This window comes from Polypterus senegalus, chromosome 4, assembly GCF_016835505.1.
Source record: "Polypterus senegalus isolate Bchr_013 chromosome 4, ASM1683550v1, whole genome shotgun sequence".
Lineage (NCBI taxonomy): Eukaryota > Metazoa > Chordata > Cladistia > Polypteriformes > Polypteridae > Polypterus > Polypterus senegalus.
Genome location: NC_053157.1, coordinates 135,007,058 through 135,025,702, shown reverse-complemented (window position 1 = coordinate 135,025,702; position 18,645 = coordinate 135,007,058). Strand labels below are relative to the sequence as shown.

The following is an 18,645-nucleotide window of genomic DNA, read 5'->3' as shown; positions in this document are numbered from 1 at the left end:
GTGACTCTAAATTGGCCCAAGTGTGTGTCTTCAACCTATGATAGTCTGGCACCTTGTCCACGGTTTGTTCCTGCCTTGTGCTCTACGCTAACTGGGATAGGTTTTAACCCCCACTGTCACCTTAGCTTGGATCAAGCGGGTTAGAAAATGACGTTACATTTAACATAAAATCATAAGAAAATCTTTGCGGATAATAGATCATTCCACCTAGAATCATCACGTCCTATTCTCCTAATATTTTATAAAATGTTGTTTATTAAATCTCCAAATTACATCAATAGAGTACAGTTATTGGATACTTGTATATATGATCTTTTATGTGGAAAAAGTACTTGTGCTACCTTAGAATATAGGCATAGCCAGCGTCTAGCTGGAACCAATATTCTCTTTTGCTTTCATCTAAGAATATAAATTTATAGCGTAAAGCTAGCGGTTGTCGCGTTCTTTTCTCTTCTGTCTTCTGCAGATTAAATCTATTACTCCAGTGGTTCTCAAATTCAGCCCAAGGGACCCAATGTGGCTATAGATTTTTTTGACAATCAGTGAGTCATCTTCACTCTAATCTTATTAACTGGTCTTTCTTCTCTTCTTTTTTCTGTATTCAGAAAAGTACAGCAGCAGAATTTTAAATTTATGAGAAATTAGCAAACATTCGCATTTTTGCTATAGCTTTAAATGCTACTCTACTCTGTTGGGTTTATTCCTATTAATTCCTCCTATAATTGTATCATAATAATTAACAACAAGCAGAGCAGACACCTGGCTAACAACACTTATTGCTGAAAGGCTGCAGCTACTTCATCATCAGATCCACCAGAATGCTTATTGCTAAATAGGGTATCTAACCAGAACAACTGGAAGAGCAGAATGAAAATCATCTTGATGAAAAAACACTAAATTATCTCCATTTAATGTACATACTGTATGTCCTCATTACATTATAGTAAAATTTACCAAGCTTATATTTGTAATTTCTACATTAATAACTAAACAGAGAAACTTGGAAACAACAGCTTCCAAGTTTCCAACAGTTTGCCTAGAAGTCCAGTTAAAAGAGAAACTGGTTAACTGGAAAACCTGCATCCACATTGGGTCCTAAGGCAAAGTTTGAGAACTACTGTATTATTTCTTACATATTGCTATCTACAGCAAATTAAACATTTCAGCTGATACTTGCATTTGCATGATCAGCACATCATTATGTGCTATTTGTAGATTTTTTCACATGTCTGTTGAGCTCATTGCAACTATCCAACAACTGTTCATTAAATGAGAATTAACCCTTACATTTCTGTCCCTCTCACTTCAGGAAAACCTTGACTTTTCCTTCTTCATAGTATCTTCTTTGAGTTTAGTGTAGCCTAACTCTCTTGCCACTGCAACATGTCTCTCATGTACTGCGATGGTTTACAAAGTGATTCTGTCTGTAGCAGATTTAGTTCCTTTGTTGCCATTAAATAAAAAAAATAAATAAGACACTCAAATTTACAGTAGCACATAATTTATAGTGTATAGTGTAAGTGTAAATTTGATATTTTTATAATAAAACTATAGACCACCAGTGTGATCATAATTGTAATTTTTTTACCTGAAACAAAATCTAATTTTAAAAAAGTAGTTTTCAGCATTTGTCTAACAAAACATATACATATATTTTCACACATTGATTCAATAAATTGATATTGGCGGTTAAACTCTGCTTAAATGTAAACACGGTTATTATTTTCAATCTTTTTAATTAAACTATAGCTATTTTTACTGTTAAAATAAATAAATGTAAGTATTTTTACATATTTTTTGTTTGTTTGCTTTTTACAGTGTACCAGCTAGATATTCTTAATTTTTGAGGTGTAATTATAAATATGGATCACCATTTTAATTTTTCAGTACTCTTTCTAAAACTTACACTGTACTACACACACAAATAATAAATACAGTACAAACGCTTAAAAAAACAAATCTATCAATATTTTAGAAGATGCTTATAAAGAAGATATGAGGCTAGCATATTTAATGAGTTTATAAACAAAATAGAGAAAATTTTGCTGTTAAGCTAACAAGCCTATTGTTTACTATGCAGCAATTTCAAATTTTTCTTTATCTTTTCTTTTTCTAAGTGGAAATGTGTGCTGCTGTACTAAACATCAGCTGAAGCTTGCTCACCGTCCAAACTCAGACAAGCAGTGTCTATTTTAATTGCAGGTCAAAATATAAAGGTTTGAATTCATAAAACTAGCTCTTGCCATTTGTCTAATGCCACAGGTTGACTCCATTGATTGCTTTCTCTCAGTTTATTACTCCACGTATGGGCTAGCTCAACTGTCATAATACCTTGTGTAAAGGAACAATACAGCTAAATTACTGTAAAGCTTAGAGAAGCAAATGATGAAAATTTGTTTTTTGTGATCATCCAATTTACTGATTGAATCTTTTGTAGTGTAAAATTGCCGATTTCAGATTAGTGGCCAATCAACTGTAGCATCACTAGTTATGGCACAACAAAGAATTATTGATGCGAGTAATGCACTTAAATACTAAGCTTGGTAGGAAATCAGAGGTAAGCTTAGTGTGCACATAAATCTATATGTCATCTTCTCTGGTCTCCATCTGAGACCAGAGAATCACCCCTTGTAGCAAGGACAGATAGACAACAGATGCAGGCTGCAGCTTGCCTTTTAGGTAAGACTGAAGCCATTCCAAAGCTACATCTGCAAGGCCTTAATAAGACTGTAGATGTTGAATGAGAACAGAATGGCACCCTGCAGCAAGTGCTGCTAAATGAGCATGTTTATATAATGAACTTTGACCATATGGACAAAGTCGTCTTTGACCCCATACTTCCTTACCCAAGTATGTGTAGTTTCTGCATATTATTTATAACTCTGCATCTATTTTTCATAAATAATATGTTAAACATTTTTCATTCATCACTAAACAGGTAAATAACAATTTATTATTATGTCAAAGGTCAAAATGTGTATCTGTTTGTTTCTAAAGTGTATTTCAGTAAGTAACAAATAAAATGCCTAAGAAGGAAATACATGACAGCCATAAAAAATTAAGCCATGTGTTTTATGTACAGAAAGGATGGCACGAACAATTTTAATTTTATACCTTACAGTAGTGCAATATCAAATAATGGCAATATATCAATCAATCAACAACAGAATGGACATTTATTTGAAACAATACTATTATACTATCAGCCTAAACAACTGATCAACAGAATGAGTAACATTATTATATAATTGAAATACACAATCTGACAGCTAAAATAACTACTTCTGCCTCTTGCAATTATGTCAGTAGCTGGAAACTATGGATGTGTGGCCTTTGCAAATATACTTTCCACATTTAATACAAGCTGTGCTTATTTTGCAGTCCTGTTTTGCTGGGCAGAAATTGCAGCTCCTCCTCTTCATTCCCTTTGGAGTGGCTTCATGGGTAACTTGAGCTTAGTGACGGTCAGACTTTTTTTTAACTCTGCAGTGGATGGTCCACGGGGAATGTGCTGCAGTCTTCCAATGACAAGAATCACTAACACTCCTTCGTGCTCCTTCAAAAACATTCTCCTCCAGTTCTGTTGCTTGCTTTTCAGATGGAGTTTAGTTGACTGAACTGACCCTCTAATGTACTCCTTTCTAATCCTGCTTATCCTCATCACACCCAATGCAAATCTTAACATCTTGAACTTTGCCACCTCCACCTCTATCTCCTGTTTTTCAGTCAGTGCCACTATTTCCAACCCATATAACATAGCTGGTCTCACTATCTTCCTTCCCTTTCACTCTTGCTGATACCCGACTGTCACAAATTACTCCATTCCACCCTGCCTGCACTTCAACCATTTTCTCATACAACTCATCATACGCCTTTTCTTTAACCTTCACCACCTCTCTCTTTACATTGCACCTTATCTCCTTGTACTCTTGTCTACTTTCTGCTTCTCTCTGACTATCACACTTCTTCGCCATCCTCTTCCTCTGTATACTCTCCTGTACTTCTCCATTCCACCACCAGGTTTCCTTTTCCTCCTTCCTCTGTGTAGATGTCACACCAAGAACCCTTCTTGCTGTCAGCCTTATTACATCTGCATAGTTGCCCCAGCTGTCTGGTAACTCTTCATTGCCACCCAGTGCCTGTCTTATCTCCTCCCTAAACTCAACCTTGCAGTCTTCCTTTTTCAACTTCCACCATGTGATCCTTGGCTCTGCCCTCATGCTTCTCCTCTTTCTTGATCTCCAATGTCATCCTACAGATCACCATCCTATGCTGCCTAACTATACTTTCCCCTGCCACCACTTTGCAGTGTTCAGTCTCCTTCAGATTGGCCCTCCTGCATAGGAGGATATAATCTGCCTCTCTGCATCTTGCTCCACTCTTGTGTGTTAACCTTTGTTCCTCACTCTTCTTAAAATATGTATTCACCACAGCCATGTCCATCTTTTTTGAAAAAATCCACTATCATCTGACCTTCTTCATTCCTCTCCTGACACCATACCTACCCATCACCCACTCGTCTCATCTGTTCCCTTCACCAACATGTCCATTGAAATCCACTCCAATCACCACTTTCTGTCCCTTGAGTACACTGTCCACTTCAAACAACTCACTCCAAAAATCTTCTTTCTCATCAATCGCACACTTTTTTTTGACTTAACCACAATTGGCCAAAACCCCAACCATCCACCACCAGTAAATCTAATGAATATTTTTTTCAGAAATGTGTAGCATCTGAACATAAATATGAAGTTTGCTAATATTTATATTTTTTTTTTACAGTTTGTGTGTCTTTAGACTTTAGGCTAAAATTTAACCCAAACAGGATGTAAGGGTTAATTTCCCACCCTCCCAGTTAGCGGGTTAAACTTTTTTCTAATCCACCATGGGAAGGAAAAAATATATTTTAAAAAATGGATTAATGAATGATTACGGTTAGCACAATCCTCTGAAAAAGAAAAAAGTAATAATAATGAGGTTTAATACTTATGGAGATGAGATGGTGTTAAATTTACACATTTCTGGGTGTATATGCCACCCCTACCTTTTTTTTTTGTCTCAATGTCAGTTTACCACTGTAGTTATAAGGATTCTGCCATCCATTTTTATATCTGCTAAAGGAAATTCATAGTCAAGGGACCAGAGAGGACTCTAGACAGGGAGCAATTCTCAAAGTATTTCTTCACAGTGCTGCCACAAATCAGAAATCTAGTTTTGTTTATATTGTTGACTTTGGCACAGCCAAATTCACTCACATTCAGAGTTAACATAAATATAGATAGCACAATTAAACATGTGCTTTTTGGAATTTGAAGTTTTTTAAAAATTAATTTAAATCTTGAAATTCTTCAATCATTCACAATTAGTTTTATTTGTTTAAGAAGCAAAGAGCACTGATGCCACCTCCACATCTGCATTTTTTACATTTATATAATTACAAGCAATATTTTAATTCAGTATTTAATTGCTCTTCTGTACTTTAAATTTAAAATCTTTGTTGAGGTCCTGTACTGCAGTTTAAATTTAAATGCATTTCAGAGACAACTGTTTTGATATTTTTATCCTAAGGTAATTGCTGCCCTCAGATGTGATGTGTTTTAGTGGGGAAAGCGGAGGCATGAATGTCACACTACAGTTATAAAAGTCTCCCTGAATCAGCACTTCTGTTAGAACAGACAAAACAGCAGTGTGATTGACAGGGTTTCTTATTTAGACTCCAGGAAAAAAACAAGATGACATTTACAAGGTAAACTAGCAGCTACTAACATAACTATGAGTAAACACTCAGGAAACATTTTAGCACCAGTTCACATTTTCCTTGTGTGTATGTGCATGCATTTTATTTGAGCCTGGCAACAGCCATTTCGATTAAAAGGAAGAATGAATTGGCTAACATTTTCTTCTTATGACAATCCCTTGTGACCTTCCTCTAATTTAACAGAGTACATCAGAATAATTTTGCATCACATCATATTACAACCTTTTCCACTTTATTCATATTCAGAAAATGGAGAGCATGGATCACTTTAAAAAAATTACAGAATTTCTTTTGAATTGTGATTGGCCAGGTAGGAAAGAAAGGGGTTCTATTTAAGCATTACTTGAGAAATATCTTACATGAAAGTGTTACAGTAACCTTGTATTTTGTATGTTCATGTTAAAATGTATTTTGTATATAGAATAAAGAAATTCTTATTTGCATGCCTAACCTAGACTCATATGATACCATCAGCAAACACAATACTCATGCATAGCAGCTTGTGTTATCCAGCTGTACAAGGATGTTGTAAGGCTTAAGGTATATGGCACCTTCTGTGAACCGGTTGCAGTGATATGCAAACTGGAGGTGGTACAAGCAGGAATATCCTATTTAAGGTATCTCAGTACCAGTCTCTTAAAGCATTTCTTTACAGTGGTACCACTGGTCAACTGTGACCTTCAGTTTGTTTGGTTTTCTTTGGTACAGGGTTGTTTAATCTATTTGACGCAAACATGGACCGTAGAGTATCTTAGTTGAGGTATTTAAAATATCTTTAAAATGCCAACTAATTGGTCACTACATATTTTTAGTCTTAAGTCAGATACATTATAGATATTGACTCTCTTAAAATTCTTCTTGCATTATCCAAAGAAATTGAGCAGGCTGAATTATGCAGTGCTGTGGGTACTTCTATGGGAGAGTCTTAATCATTTTTAGCCCCATTTTGATCACAATGATCAAGTTCAGCTGGAAGGAAAAGTGTGGATGCAAGTTGGATTATGCTTTAATTCATAACCTGTAAACATTTGTATATCTTAACACATTTCCTTAAAATGACAAATTCTGCTGTATTTAGTTTCCAGTTTGTACTGCTGGTGACTGTGATTTTTCAATGAATCCAGCATTAATAATGTTTAAGTGGTTCCCTGCTAAATGGAAGTTTGACTCTATATATGTTTAGAATGCAGTATATGCAGTTGCCAACACAAAAGAAGTATTTCACTGAAGTGTTATTAATCAAAACGAATATTCAAGGAATTGTGTAACAGTCATGCACCTTTATTTGTAGGCAGTAATTCTTTGAGGAAACAACAATGACAAGTTTAAGTTCAAACTTATTGTCATGTCAACATTCTACAATTAAGTTCTTTCATTCATATCTTGAGCAAACTAATAGCTGTAGCACAATCTGCTGCAAATATATAAGTAAGCAACAAGAGCATTTGAAAAGCAAGATAAACATTATTATATATGCCAGTTTTATTAAGGGACTTCATTTGGTGCTAGAGGCAACACTAAGATGAGTGAGAATTCAAGGCACAGTGTGCAGACGGAAGCAAAATTGGTGCCAAATGCAGACGGTAAACATCCTCTAATTATGAAGAAAATCCTGACACTATAACCCTTTTCTGAGTGACCCCTCACGGATCAGTGCCTGGGCTACTGCTTTTTTCTTTTTTTTGAAATATCTCAATACAAATAACAATCTAGTTATGTTTTTGAATGATTTTAAATTAGGTGGAATGCACTATAGTTAGCAAAATTAGTAAAGGCTTACCTGGCCTGCCCTCAGATCTACTCCTAGTAGTTTATATGAAGTACATTTGTTATGCCTATTAGTACTGTTTGTTTTTATTGTTAGTAGTTAGTTATTTATTTATTGTTATATATTTCAGATTATTCTTATTTATTCAGTTATGTATTTATTTATTTATCCATTTACTGTATAGTATAGTATAGTATCATTTTTTCCTCTCTTGCACTTGTCCTGTTTTTATATATATATATATATATATATATATATATATATGTATGTATGTTGCACCGCTGAACATTTTTTCATGCACTGTATACTGCAGTCAGTGGTGTGTTCTTGCTCCTATTTTATTCAGTGCTTGCATGGACTGTGTGTTGGGCAGGGTCGTGGGGTTCAGCAGCATCTGTTGGTAAAGAAAGATTCACTGATCTTGACTTTGCTGACAATGCTGTGCTCTTCACGGGCCAGTGAGTGTCCTGGACAAAAACCAAGATCCAGGCCTTTAATGACCCCTTAAGCACAGCCATCAGAACTCTGTCTTTGGACAGAATGTTGACCGTGTCAAGAGATATACCTACCTTGGCAGTGACTTTGATGTCTCTGAAAACTCTACCTATGATGTCAGTAGACTAACTAGCAGAGCAGGTGGATCATGAGGTCACTAGAAAGGGGTGTGTGACAATATCTTTGCAAGAGGATGAAGATCCAAGGCTTTAGAGTCCTGGTGCTTCCTGTTTTGCTATATGGTTGTGAGACATGGACGCTACCAGTGACCTGAGATGAAGACTGGACTCCTTTGGTACTGTGTCTCTTCAGAGAAGCATTAGCTACCACTTGTTTGACTTTGTGTTGAATGATCAGTTGCACACGGAGTGCTGGATGAGGCACATTACCTGCATTGTGAGGTAGTGTCATTTACAGCACTTACAGCCATGTAACGCAATTACCCAAGGGTGATCTGGCTCACAGGATTCTCATTGCTAGAGATCCAAGTGGCTGGACAAGGTCAAGGTCATCTGGCGGTAGCAGATAGATGGTCATTTCCAGAGGGTGGGGCTGGACTGCTTGTCTGCCTGTAGTGTCTTCAACTGGGACCCCGAGGTGTTTCATCATATGGTGGGTGTAGCAACACACTCAACCAAGTGTATGCTCCCCAACCTGACCTGACTGTATGCCGCAATATTGTGTATGGATGGTATGATAATAAAGCCATCTGATTTAATATAAATGAATGCAAAGTGGGTTTGAAAATAAGTGAATAAGGGAGGAGCAAAAAGGGGCCCTGCAGCACTGGAGTGCCCAGTGACTTTAAAACCAAATAGCGGTGGAGCTACCTTTTAAATATTTTACTCATTAACCTGTTGACTTCAGTACACTGGTTTGCAGATATTCTGACTAAAAGAATCAATACTTTAAACTTTGGAAAACATCAGATTTTACTAGATTATTACTAGTTAAAGTTTTCTTGACATTAAAATAGAAATCCATTTATTTTCAACTGCAGTGTTATAGGAAAGTGAGTGATAAATTATCAAAACTGAATACAGAAGTCATTTCATAAGTTTACTGGTTTATAGGGTCATTATTTTCATATATACAGAGTACACTGAAATTTTTACTTGCAAGTGTTAATATGCAACACATTGCTACTCTCTGGCATGCATGATTATTAAAAATAACTACCTTAACTCAAAACTCATTTCCATGAGGGATGTGGATGACTAGAAAATGTATTGCTATTGCAAAATCAGAGCTGCAATCACTCTTTGTAGATTATTATATACATGCTTGTGGATAGCCAGCCTCATGACATAAAATGCAATATTTCTCAGCCTGTCTTGGTTAGTAGCTGACTATGGTATATTTGTTTGCCTCTTTTATATCAACTACACATTTCTTCTTTCCAGCTTAATTTTACAGGTTGGACTATAGGGTGGTCCAGATCTAATTATGTAATTTTCATTACACTATAACTTATTAAGTTTATTACATAGAAATTCACCCGAAAAATCCCAGACCATCGAGAAGTGTGTGAACTGACGACATGAAGAATCGTCTTTGCGCCGAACTGGAAATCAAAAAGTCATCCAGACGATCTGCATCTGTATGATTAGATCTGGACCACCATGTATCTATTAATCTATCTAATCTGTCTATCACATAGCAATGCTTTTACGCAGATTTTTTGTAATTTAGGATCAAAGAAAATTGGAGAAAGAGAGACACCACCCTCCTTTGAGATAGCCATTTATTCCAGCAATTACAGAGAAACTCAACAGCTATACTATGTGAACCCTCTAATGGAGGCAACAGATTGAACAGAGCACTGGCAGATTATCTCCATGGATCAAGTTTCAGTTTTCACAGCAGGCGTGCGATTCATGCAGATTTTTCAACTTGCAAAGATCAACTTCCTATTCGAAGTAACTTCACAAAATTACTAAAATCTCAAAGCTCTATACAGACAAAAAAACAAATATTACTTTCAGACAAGCCCTTTTAGTCATTCATATTTTTTAATTGCCTTGCATTGTGAAAACACTTTTCATCCAGTTTTGCGTAATGTAGACCTTAATGGTTTTTGAAAATTGCATTTATTTGTTTATTTTTTTCTTTTCATTTTCACAGTCCGACATCCCCAGCTACTCCTGGTACACCAATTAGCCCTACAACCCCAGTATCTCCCAGTCCTGGAGTCAGCCCTACTAAGCATACTTGCCATGGGAATCACCTACATACAGTTGGAGGGGTTGCAGAGAAAAACGTGTGCTCGCGCTGCAGCCACAAACGGTGGGCTATAGTGAAACCAATCACAAGAACTAAGGAGCCTAAAAAGAGCCGTCCTGGGCAAGTTACACTACTTACTGTTGGGAGGTAAGACATTTTATTTCTTACTCTTGTACAGTATGTCCAAAATCAACTTTTAATATGCCTTTGAGGGATTATTTTATATTAACCCCAATTTTTGCTCTCTCAAAGTATGAATAGGGATTTGAATGAAGTTGTAGGGTGGAGTTTTTTTTTTCCTTGTTATGCTTTTTTATAATGTGTGCATTGTAATAAAACTTTGACATTTATAAAATACAGTTAAAAAAAATGTTGTTTTATTTCACCTAACGGAGCATATTCCCTGACAAACTCCCTGCATCTCATACCCTTTTCAGTAACCCACTTTTAGTCTTGATCACCAAATAGAGAATCAGCTCTCTGTATAGATGCACATTTAGTTATATGACTTCAAATTCATACACAGCTCAACTACCTAAGAATAAGGTAATGTGTTATATATTATTTATTTGGTTGACTTTTGTGACTATGCTAATGAGAGGCCTTAAGAAAAAGTCTTAGTAGGCATCCATGGAATATGCTTTGACAATACAATTTTTGCTTCTTCCAGCTGTTACTAAACATATTTAATGAACATCATTAAGATATTTGGGGACACTCGCATTGAAGTATTTTTAATACAGTGATATGTTTTAAATAATTTATCATTGGCATATAATACAATAAAAACAGATGCATTGGTTTACAAAGTGATATTTTATAGTTTTATAAAAAAAAAAAAAAAAGAAAAAAATAACAGATTTAAATTGAATTCCAAATATTACAATATCGTCTTTAAAAACCTCCAAGCTCTATTTGGGTAACCATTTTGAAAACAGTATTGCAGTTTACTCATTTGTAATGGTATAATGTGTGCAAAAAATAAAGTTTATGTGAAAAGAGAAATTTACAGCGTAATATTGAAAAGATAAGAGCCATTTTTTTAGTTGCCACATCTGAAGACAAGACATTGTGCAAACATGCACCTTTACTTGGGAAAGGGCGCCTCAACTCTGTCAAGTGCATATTCAGTGATTGGTGGAATTTACACAACATTGAAAGTGTTGCATTATACTCGGTAGCCTGAGTTGAAGATGTTCTCTAAAACTGACAATTTTGGACAAAGAAATGCATGTCATGTTACTGCAGGAAAACTTTTTAAAGTGTTTTCAGTCATTGACTGTAGTTGTTATTTGGTTTTAGCAATTAAGGCATTGTGTGTCATTTACATGAAGTACTGTACATTACCAGGAGATCAGAACAATTGTGTTATCTGTATTTAAGTACTTTCAGAAAAGTCTGTTTATTACTTTACAAAGATATTTTTTTTTAATTTAGATTCAGAGTCACAAAAGTAGATCAGAAATCACACCCAAAGGAACGGAAAAATTTGCTTTCTGAATCAGAGGATGCAAAAGCAGCTACAAATGGAGAAGTTCCAGGATCACCAGCAAAAGTTGAGCCAAACAGCAGAACTGCCTCAGAGTCACAGGTGGGTTAGACTAAATATTAAAAACCCTAAGAAAACCTTTCAGTTAGTACTTGGACTAGTATGTTAAATAGACCCAGTTTGATTTCAAAGTGTTGTGCGTGCATGCCACCTCTTTTAGTCCTTTGCCTCTTACATTTCATAGTCACTGCACTGCAGGCATGCTTGGTTTCAGCAAACGTTTTAACAAAATGTGACAGTTTCTCTACATTCCAGTTCAAGAGAGAATTATACATAGTTTAGAATAGATTTGTTGATTACCCTTGTGTATAATAACTTTTGCATACAAATTGTCAAAAGCTTTTTAGATTACTGTATTTGGTTGAAAGTTCCTGCACTAAGCAATATGATATACTGTATGCATTACCTATATTAGTACATCCATAGGATATGTGTGTGAATGTGTGTTGTATAGAATAGTGTGCATCCCCTACACACTTACAGAGGGACACACCTCCATGTTGCAAGTTATATATTTTTATTTACAGTATTGTACTATTTTAATCAACATTCAATATAGCAGTTGTGATTTCAGCAAAAAAAAACAGGAGCGATTTCCAGGTGTATGGTGCCTTACACTAGAGGAACGTGGGAGAATTAGAACATGTGCTTTGCTTATGATTGTGTGCATCTTTCCACAGGACTGAGTTTATTTACTATCAGTCTGATCACTTGGTAATATCGGTCACAAAACAATCTGGAATCAAGATGCATGCATTCCTAACTGGTGCATTGTGTGTGTGTGTGTGTGTGTGTGTGTGTGTGTGTGTAGTGTCCTTAAGTACCTTCTGTTCAGAAATATTAAATCAATTTAATATAAAAAATAAAAAATTATAAACACGAACTTTTTTCATAGCCAGCTCATCCAGGAATAACTTGCATCTACTGCCCATTGCTGCAATTGATTTGAATGCAATTATTATGTGCTTTGTAAAATTCCTTCTGACTGAAAAGCTTCTATTTATAGTACCAAACCTGCAAGTCCAGGAGAACATCCAAAGAGTGATGGTGTGAACAATTGTAAACTTAAGGACCCTTTTGGCTAACCTGTCATACAATCAGTCAATCCCTGACTGACTTTTGAAGTGTGACTAAAAAGGATCACTAGTAGAGCTTTGTGAAAACATCTTGGTGTAGTATGTCAATGACTAGGAGTCACAAAATTAATTAGGCACTGACCAAGAAATATGCAATAAATATTTACTAAATAAATTTACCAAGGGGGTATTGAATTAACACACTCTCCCCCTTGAAAGATATCCACAATATCTAAAGATTACCAACTTCCAGATTTGAAATATGTGGTACCATTAAATGAAAAATGAGAAACAATAAGCATTATGTCAGTCCATTTATATTTTATATTAAATCCAGTAGGAGAGTAAATTTGATTTAAAGAGCCAAACATCAACTCATATTCTAATGTCAGGTCATGGTGAGCTAGTGCATAGCTCAAAAGCAACATTCACATACACAAAGAATAGAATAGATAGATAGTTTGTAGAGCATGGACCATTTTTAAAAGCTAACAGTTAGTGCTGCTGAATGGTATTGGTTCCTAGTCCCCTCACTGTCAGTGTGGAAATTTTGCATTACTGTGGGTGGTTCTAACTTAATACAATATTTCAACCTCTTTGTTGGTTTTGTGTTTATTTCTGGAGATTTTAGTACATGTAGGGTTCGCATTACAGATACAAGGTTCTCTCTTGGGCGAATGTTTTTGTAACTTGCAAGAAAAAAGTAAAAACAGAGCCAGACATTTTACATAATTTTGAATATTCTGTTGATTTATCCTAGACACCAGACTATTTTGCATTTTGAAAGGAGGTTTGTTTTTTCCATTATCTACAGCCATCCTTAATGGTGTACATAGATATGTAATCTCTGTTAAAAGTTTAAAATGCCTTCCATTTTCCAAACATTGCTATTTATTTTTGCTTTGATTATATACCTATAATTTCTTGCTTTTATGTTAATGTCTTTTACATAGTTAATTGTGAATTTTTCATGACATATCATGACCATATTATCATATTAATACATTACCTTAATACACTTCTTTCTTATACAGAAATATACATTCTGTATATATATATATATATATATATATATATATATATATATTTATTTATTTATTTTTTTTTTTTTCTTTTCCTCAGACATTTAAGCCTTTATTTTCACTTTAAGCATAGTTTTCATTATCCAGTTATATAGTTTTTTTTGTACTCTCCACTGAGCAGTGCAGTGATTGACTTGAATCCTACATTTAATTTATCACAGAACAATGTGGTGCTTTTGTATTTCTAATATTTCTGTCAGTGCTGTACCTTTGTTGTATGTGCAGCTTGTAATGAAGTGCATGCCTCTTAGAAACAACAGGTAAGCAACATTTCTTAACTGCTTGGCCTAAAGAGTGTACTACTGTCTAACTTTTAGAAGTTGATAGCTGCCTAAGAGGAGAGAGAATTGGAAATGTAACGGTGAATTATTTCGAAGAACAAATCAATGTGATCTTTTTTGTGAATTATTTTGTATTCAGTGATTTTGATGAGCTTAATTTTTAGTTTCCTGAGCTGCTACTTGATTAAATTGCTTTCAGAATACATATATTTTTTCAAAGTCAGCAATTGTATTCTTCTATAACTCATGCCATATTTTGTTAAAATAAGAAATAGAATATCATGCAACTCAAACAATGCAATGTAATATTTATATGTGTGATAAGTGGTCTGTGGAATTGTGCTGGTTTTGTAAATGAATAATAATATCTCGAGCATGTAGGCTCCAATTTAGGGCAGGTGTACGCAATTGGAGGGCTTGGCTGATCGCAAGTATACGTGCAAATGTGAGCGGATCAGTCAGGTGCTGCATTCATACCGTGGAGTAGGTGGAGAGTCACAGCTGTGCCCAATAAAGCCAATATAAGAGGGAGTCTGCATGGCAGAGGGGAGGACAGAGAAAAAAATATAAGAACATAGAAAGATGGAGAGAATGGATGTTAAAAGAAAGAAGGACAGAGACGGCAGTATTGGGAGATGCCAGCGTACGAGAGGATGTAGGTAGTCAACCGGATTAGAGTTACCTAAAAAGGAGCGTATGGATGACACTCGAGGGGGAGCTGAAAAGGGCCACTCCAACTGCGCATTTTGGAGTAGTTGGAGTTGCCCAATGCTCACTTTCGCATAAAGCCAAGTAGTGGCAGTGAGAGTTGGAGGAGTGAGGCTGCTTGGAGCCCATTGGACAGCAGGAACCTGAGCCTGTGATAGAAGGTTGTTTTTGTCTGTCAGAAGGATGTCTCCACTGGCTGCACGATGCCATGCGGGGTAAGCAGGGGAGATGTCGGATTTTAGAAGGATGCACTGGGGCTCGTTAGTTTTTAAAGGTCTGCTTCCTGCTGTGATTTTAACCTCATTTTAATGTATTTATTTATTAGATTTGAAATATGTTAACCTCCACAATTTTTTCATTATACAGTATTTGATTATTTATTTAATGATTTGACGCACTGCTCTGTAGAACACCTTTGACATTTTGATTGGATTTTTAATAAACCTTTGATATTTGGATTGGATTTTTAATAAAAGCACTTGTCACCTTTGTACCATCCCTTTGCTTGTAATCCTCATTTGCATTGCTTACCTCGGTTCATGACTATCAATAGTTTGGGTTCAGGAGGCTCCCAAACACAACAGGAAGCATTGATCCTCAGTGCCCATCCTGTGACATCTCAAGTTCATAGCTCGTCAGAAAGTCAGTTCAGAAGAATCGAAGCTCACATCCACGATGACAGCAGCAAATCCTCAATTGAAAAATCCACACACAAACTACTCAGGACACTGTTTTTAGTTGTTTTCTTATTAGGCAATACTACTGCCTCTCAACTCAAGGCATTAAATTGTGTGTTTTCCTGGCATCCCAATTTCCTTGGACATCCCAATGTTATGCCATTAGGCTAATTGATGATGGTAAATGTTCTTAGTGTATGTGTAAATGTCTGTCATGGACTGTTGACTCATTTGTTTCCACTTAGCACACAAAGCTGTTGAGTCTTCACCCCTTGCAACATTGTGATGGAAAAACACATTCAAGCATCATGTAACAGTCATGTGCATTAAGGAACTTAGGAAACTAACTGGAAAGTTGCTACAGTTTACATATTTTAGTAACTTCATCAAAGTGCCAGTTACCACATTTTTGTAATTAAATATTTCTGTAACAGAAAGTCATATTTGAAAATAATAGGGTCAGTAGAATGTAATTCCATGTGTTAATAGGCTACATTAAATCCATGCACCTTAATATAGCTTTACAATGCCATGCACTTAAAAAGTGGCCCAATACAATTATGGTGGCTCAAAAGCTTTCCCAGAGAGAAGATTCCAATTTAAGTGACATAAAAATGGGATTGATTGATGTATTGTTAGTTGTTTGTTGTGGAGGGCCTGTGACTCATTGTAGTTCAGACTTCTTAAACATAAGATTTTTGAGAAATACACAGTACCTGAAGATTTAAAATCTGCTTAGGTCTCAAGATAAAATTGTTTCCTGACTTGGAACATGATGGAGAGCAGGTCTGGAGCTCTGCTGATAAATTATAGTTTCAGAAATATTGAGTCATTACCTTGTGCACATAATGAAGCCATGCTGGAGCATTGACAAACGATTTCTTGAATTAAGGCACAGTTAAAGAGAACAGTGAAGAAATGTATATCGTCATTTGGGTATAAGCAAGTGTTTATAAATTACGATTAGCTTTCATAACAATTAATCGGCATCTCAAGTTTGAATGCCGAACTCCAGACAGGTACATATACTGTATTATAATAATTTTGCAATATTTTTGAATCATTTTGTAAATATATTTGAATAAAGCAATTGCTTATTGTCTCAAGGCTTCTGAAATAATTTACTTTAAAGCAATCTCAAACATTATCTCTAGATCACTGCAAAATAAGTGAAGTTAATTTGTGTAATTTGCTGTGACCTAACCTCCCTTTTAATATAAACATTTTTAAGGTACTAGAAACTAATTTTCATTAAGTACTGTTTTCTTTTCTTTGATTTCTAGGAGTTCACCGCTCCAGAACAGTGACTTCCTTTTCAGGTATGTCTTGGTTTGTAATTTTTGTTAAGATGTTTCTTTAAGTTTGCTTTGCAAAATAAGTTTTATCATTTTTCATCATAAAAATGCAAGATAATTGAAAACTGTTATTGTTGATAGGGCTGCATAGTAGTTTGGTACCGCATCTCCCTAACTCACTGTATTACTCTATGATTCATACTGGCTGACTTCTCTATAGTTCATGTACATCAGCATTACAGTAAATACACTAAGTATTGAAAGTTTTGTTCTGTTATGTAAATTAGAGTATTGGATATTAGTAAGTGTTATTAAAATGGTTGTAAAGCCTGTAACAAAGGCGATGTATAGCGCCCGACCCGACACCAAGGCACGTGTATAAAATAAAGAAAGTTTTATTTTTCTTCAGCTGGAGAGCACATCTTTCCCGTGTCCCCCAGCCACAACACAATCCATAAACACCACACACTTCTTCTCCTGCACCACCACTCCTCCCGGCAACCTTGTCCTCCTCCACCCGAATCTGACCCCTGAGTGGTGGTTGTTGGCCCCTTTTATTTATTCCAGGTGTGGAGAAACTAATGCCCAGAAGGGTCCAGCAGCTCCTGCTGGCGGCCATCCAACGTCCAGGGGGAGGTATTGCCCTGTCCAGGGCTGCTCCCTCTGAATATATAGTGAAGTGGTGTCCTGGCTGGGCAGGGGACACGGCCGTCTGCCACAAGCCTTATACTTTTATTAAAACTTTTAGAATCTCCATTTCAGCCCTGTAAGGTTGCAGTCTCAGAGTGTAAGCTTAATTGCCTTCAATGCGGAGTATGCCTTTTGTGCCCAATGTTGTATTCATTTTCTTTGAGGACTCCAATCTGTTTGCACAGGCTAAAACATGACATTAGGTTGGTGTAATGTGGCTCGATGTGAATTAATTTAGTCCTCTGTGAATTTCCAAACCTGTCTTAACACTTTTTTATGGGAAAATATACACGTTTAAGAGTCAAACCCAGAAAAGCTAGATGAAAGATGAGGATTTTTCTTGCATTTTCAGCATATGTTAAGAGTTTACAGACTTAAATTCCTCCACCTTGAACATTTCAGAAGCCTCCAAAACATACTGTATTACTGGCAGTTATTTTCTTGCACTTAAAGCAGTAGGGAGAATAACCACAAAATTTTTATTCTTTCAAACGTTGCATGGATTGCCCAAATATGCAGTTTGTAGTAATCATGGGGATGACAAAAAAAATGAAGCTTAAAAATACAATTGACAAAAACATTGAAAGAAATGTTCGATTGAACAACATAAAAACAATTGTAAACTTCTAATAATAACAAGAATACATGGTCAAAATTCACTTTATTCCTGCTTATTACCTGTTTTAGTTCAAAAGACTGCACTTTCCTGTAAAACTGCATTTTGCAATGACCATCAACAAAAGCTAAAGTTAGTAAGTAAAGAAGGAATTGACATATAGTAGAAATGTTTAAATTATGTACAATTGTATATAGCATATCCAATAGTGAGGAGCAGCAGTGAACTATTAATATTAGCCCGTTTTTTTTTTTTTTATAAAAGAAAAAATTATGAACACAGAAAATGATTTGGTTAGTAAAATAGTACTTCTGATATATCTGATGGCACTTTAACCAAAGTCCACTGTCTTATAGAATTTCCCGGGTGAAGCTGGGTAACAAAGCCAGTAAATTTATAAGTATAAGAGCCTGGGAAAAGTAATGTG

The 18,645-nt window shown here is 35.6% G+C and overlaps 1 protein-coding gene across 1 annotated transcript in view; it reads left to right on the top strand.

The window, feature by feature from the left end:
• The window catches only part of rell1 (RELT like 1), an 84,226-nt gene that overhangs the window by 64,396 nt on the left and 1,185 nt on the right, over nt 1-18,645 (top strand). The window contains exons 5-7 of the mRNA XM_039751279.1: nt 10,146-10,391; nt 11,682-11,835; nt 16,901-16,936. Coding sequence (XP_039607213.1) covers nt 10,146-10,391; nt 11,682-11,835; nt 16,901-16,924 — 424 coding nt within the window. The 3' untranslated portion in view covers nt 16,925-16,936. The remainder of the gene's footprint in view (nt 1-10,145; nt 10,392-11,681; nt 11,836-16,900; nt 16,937-18,645) is intronic.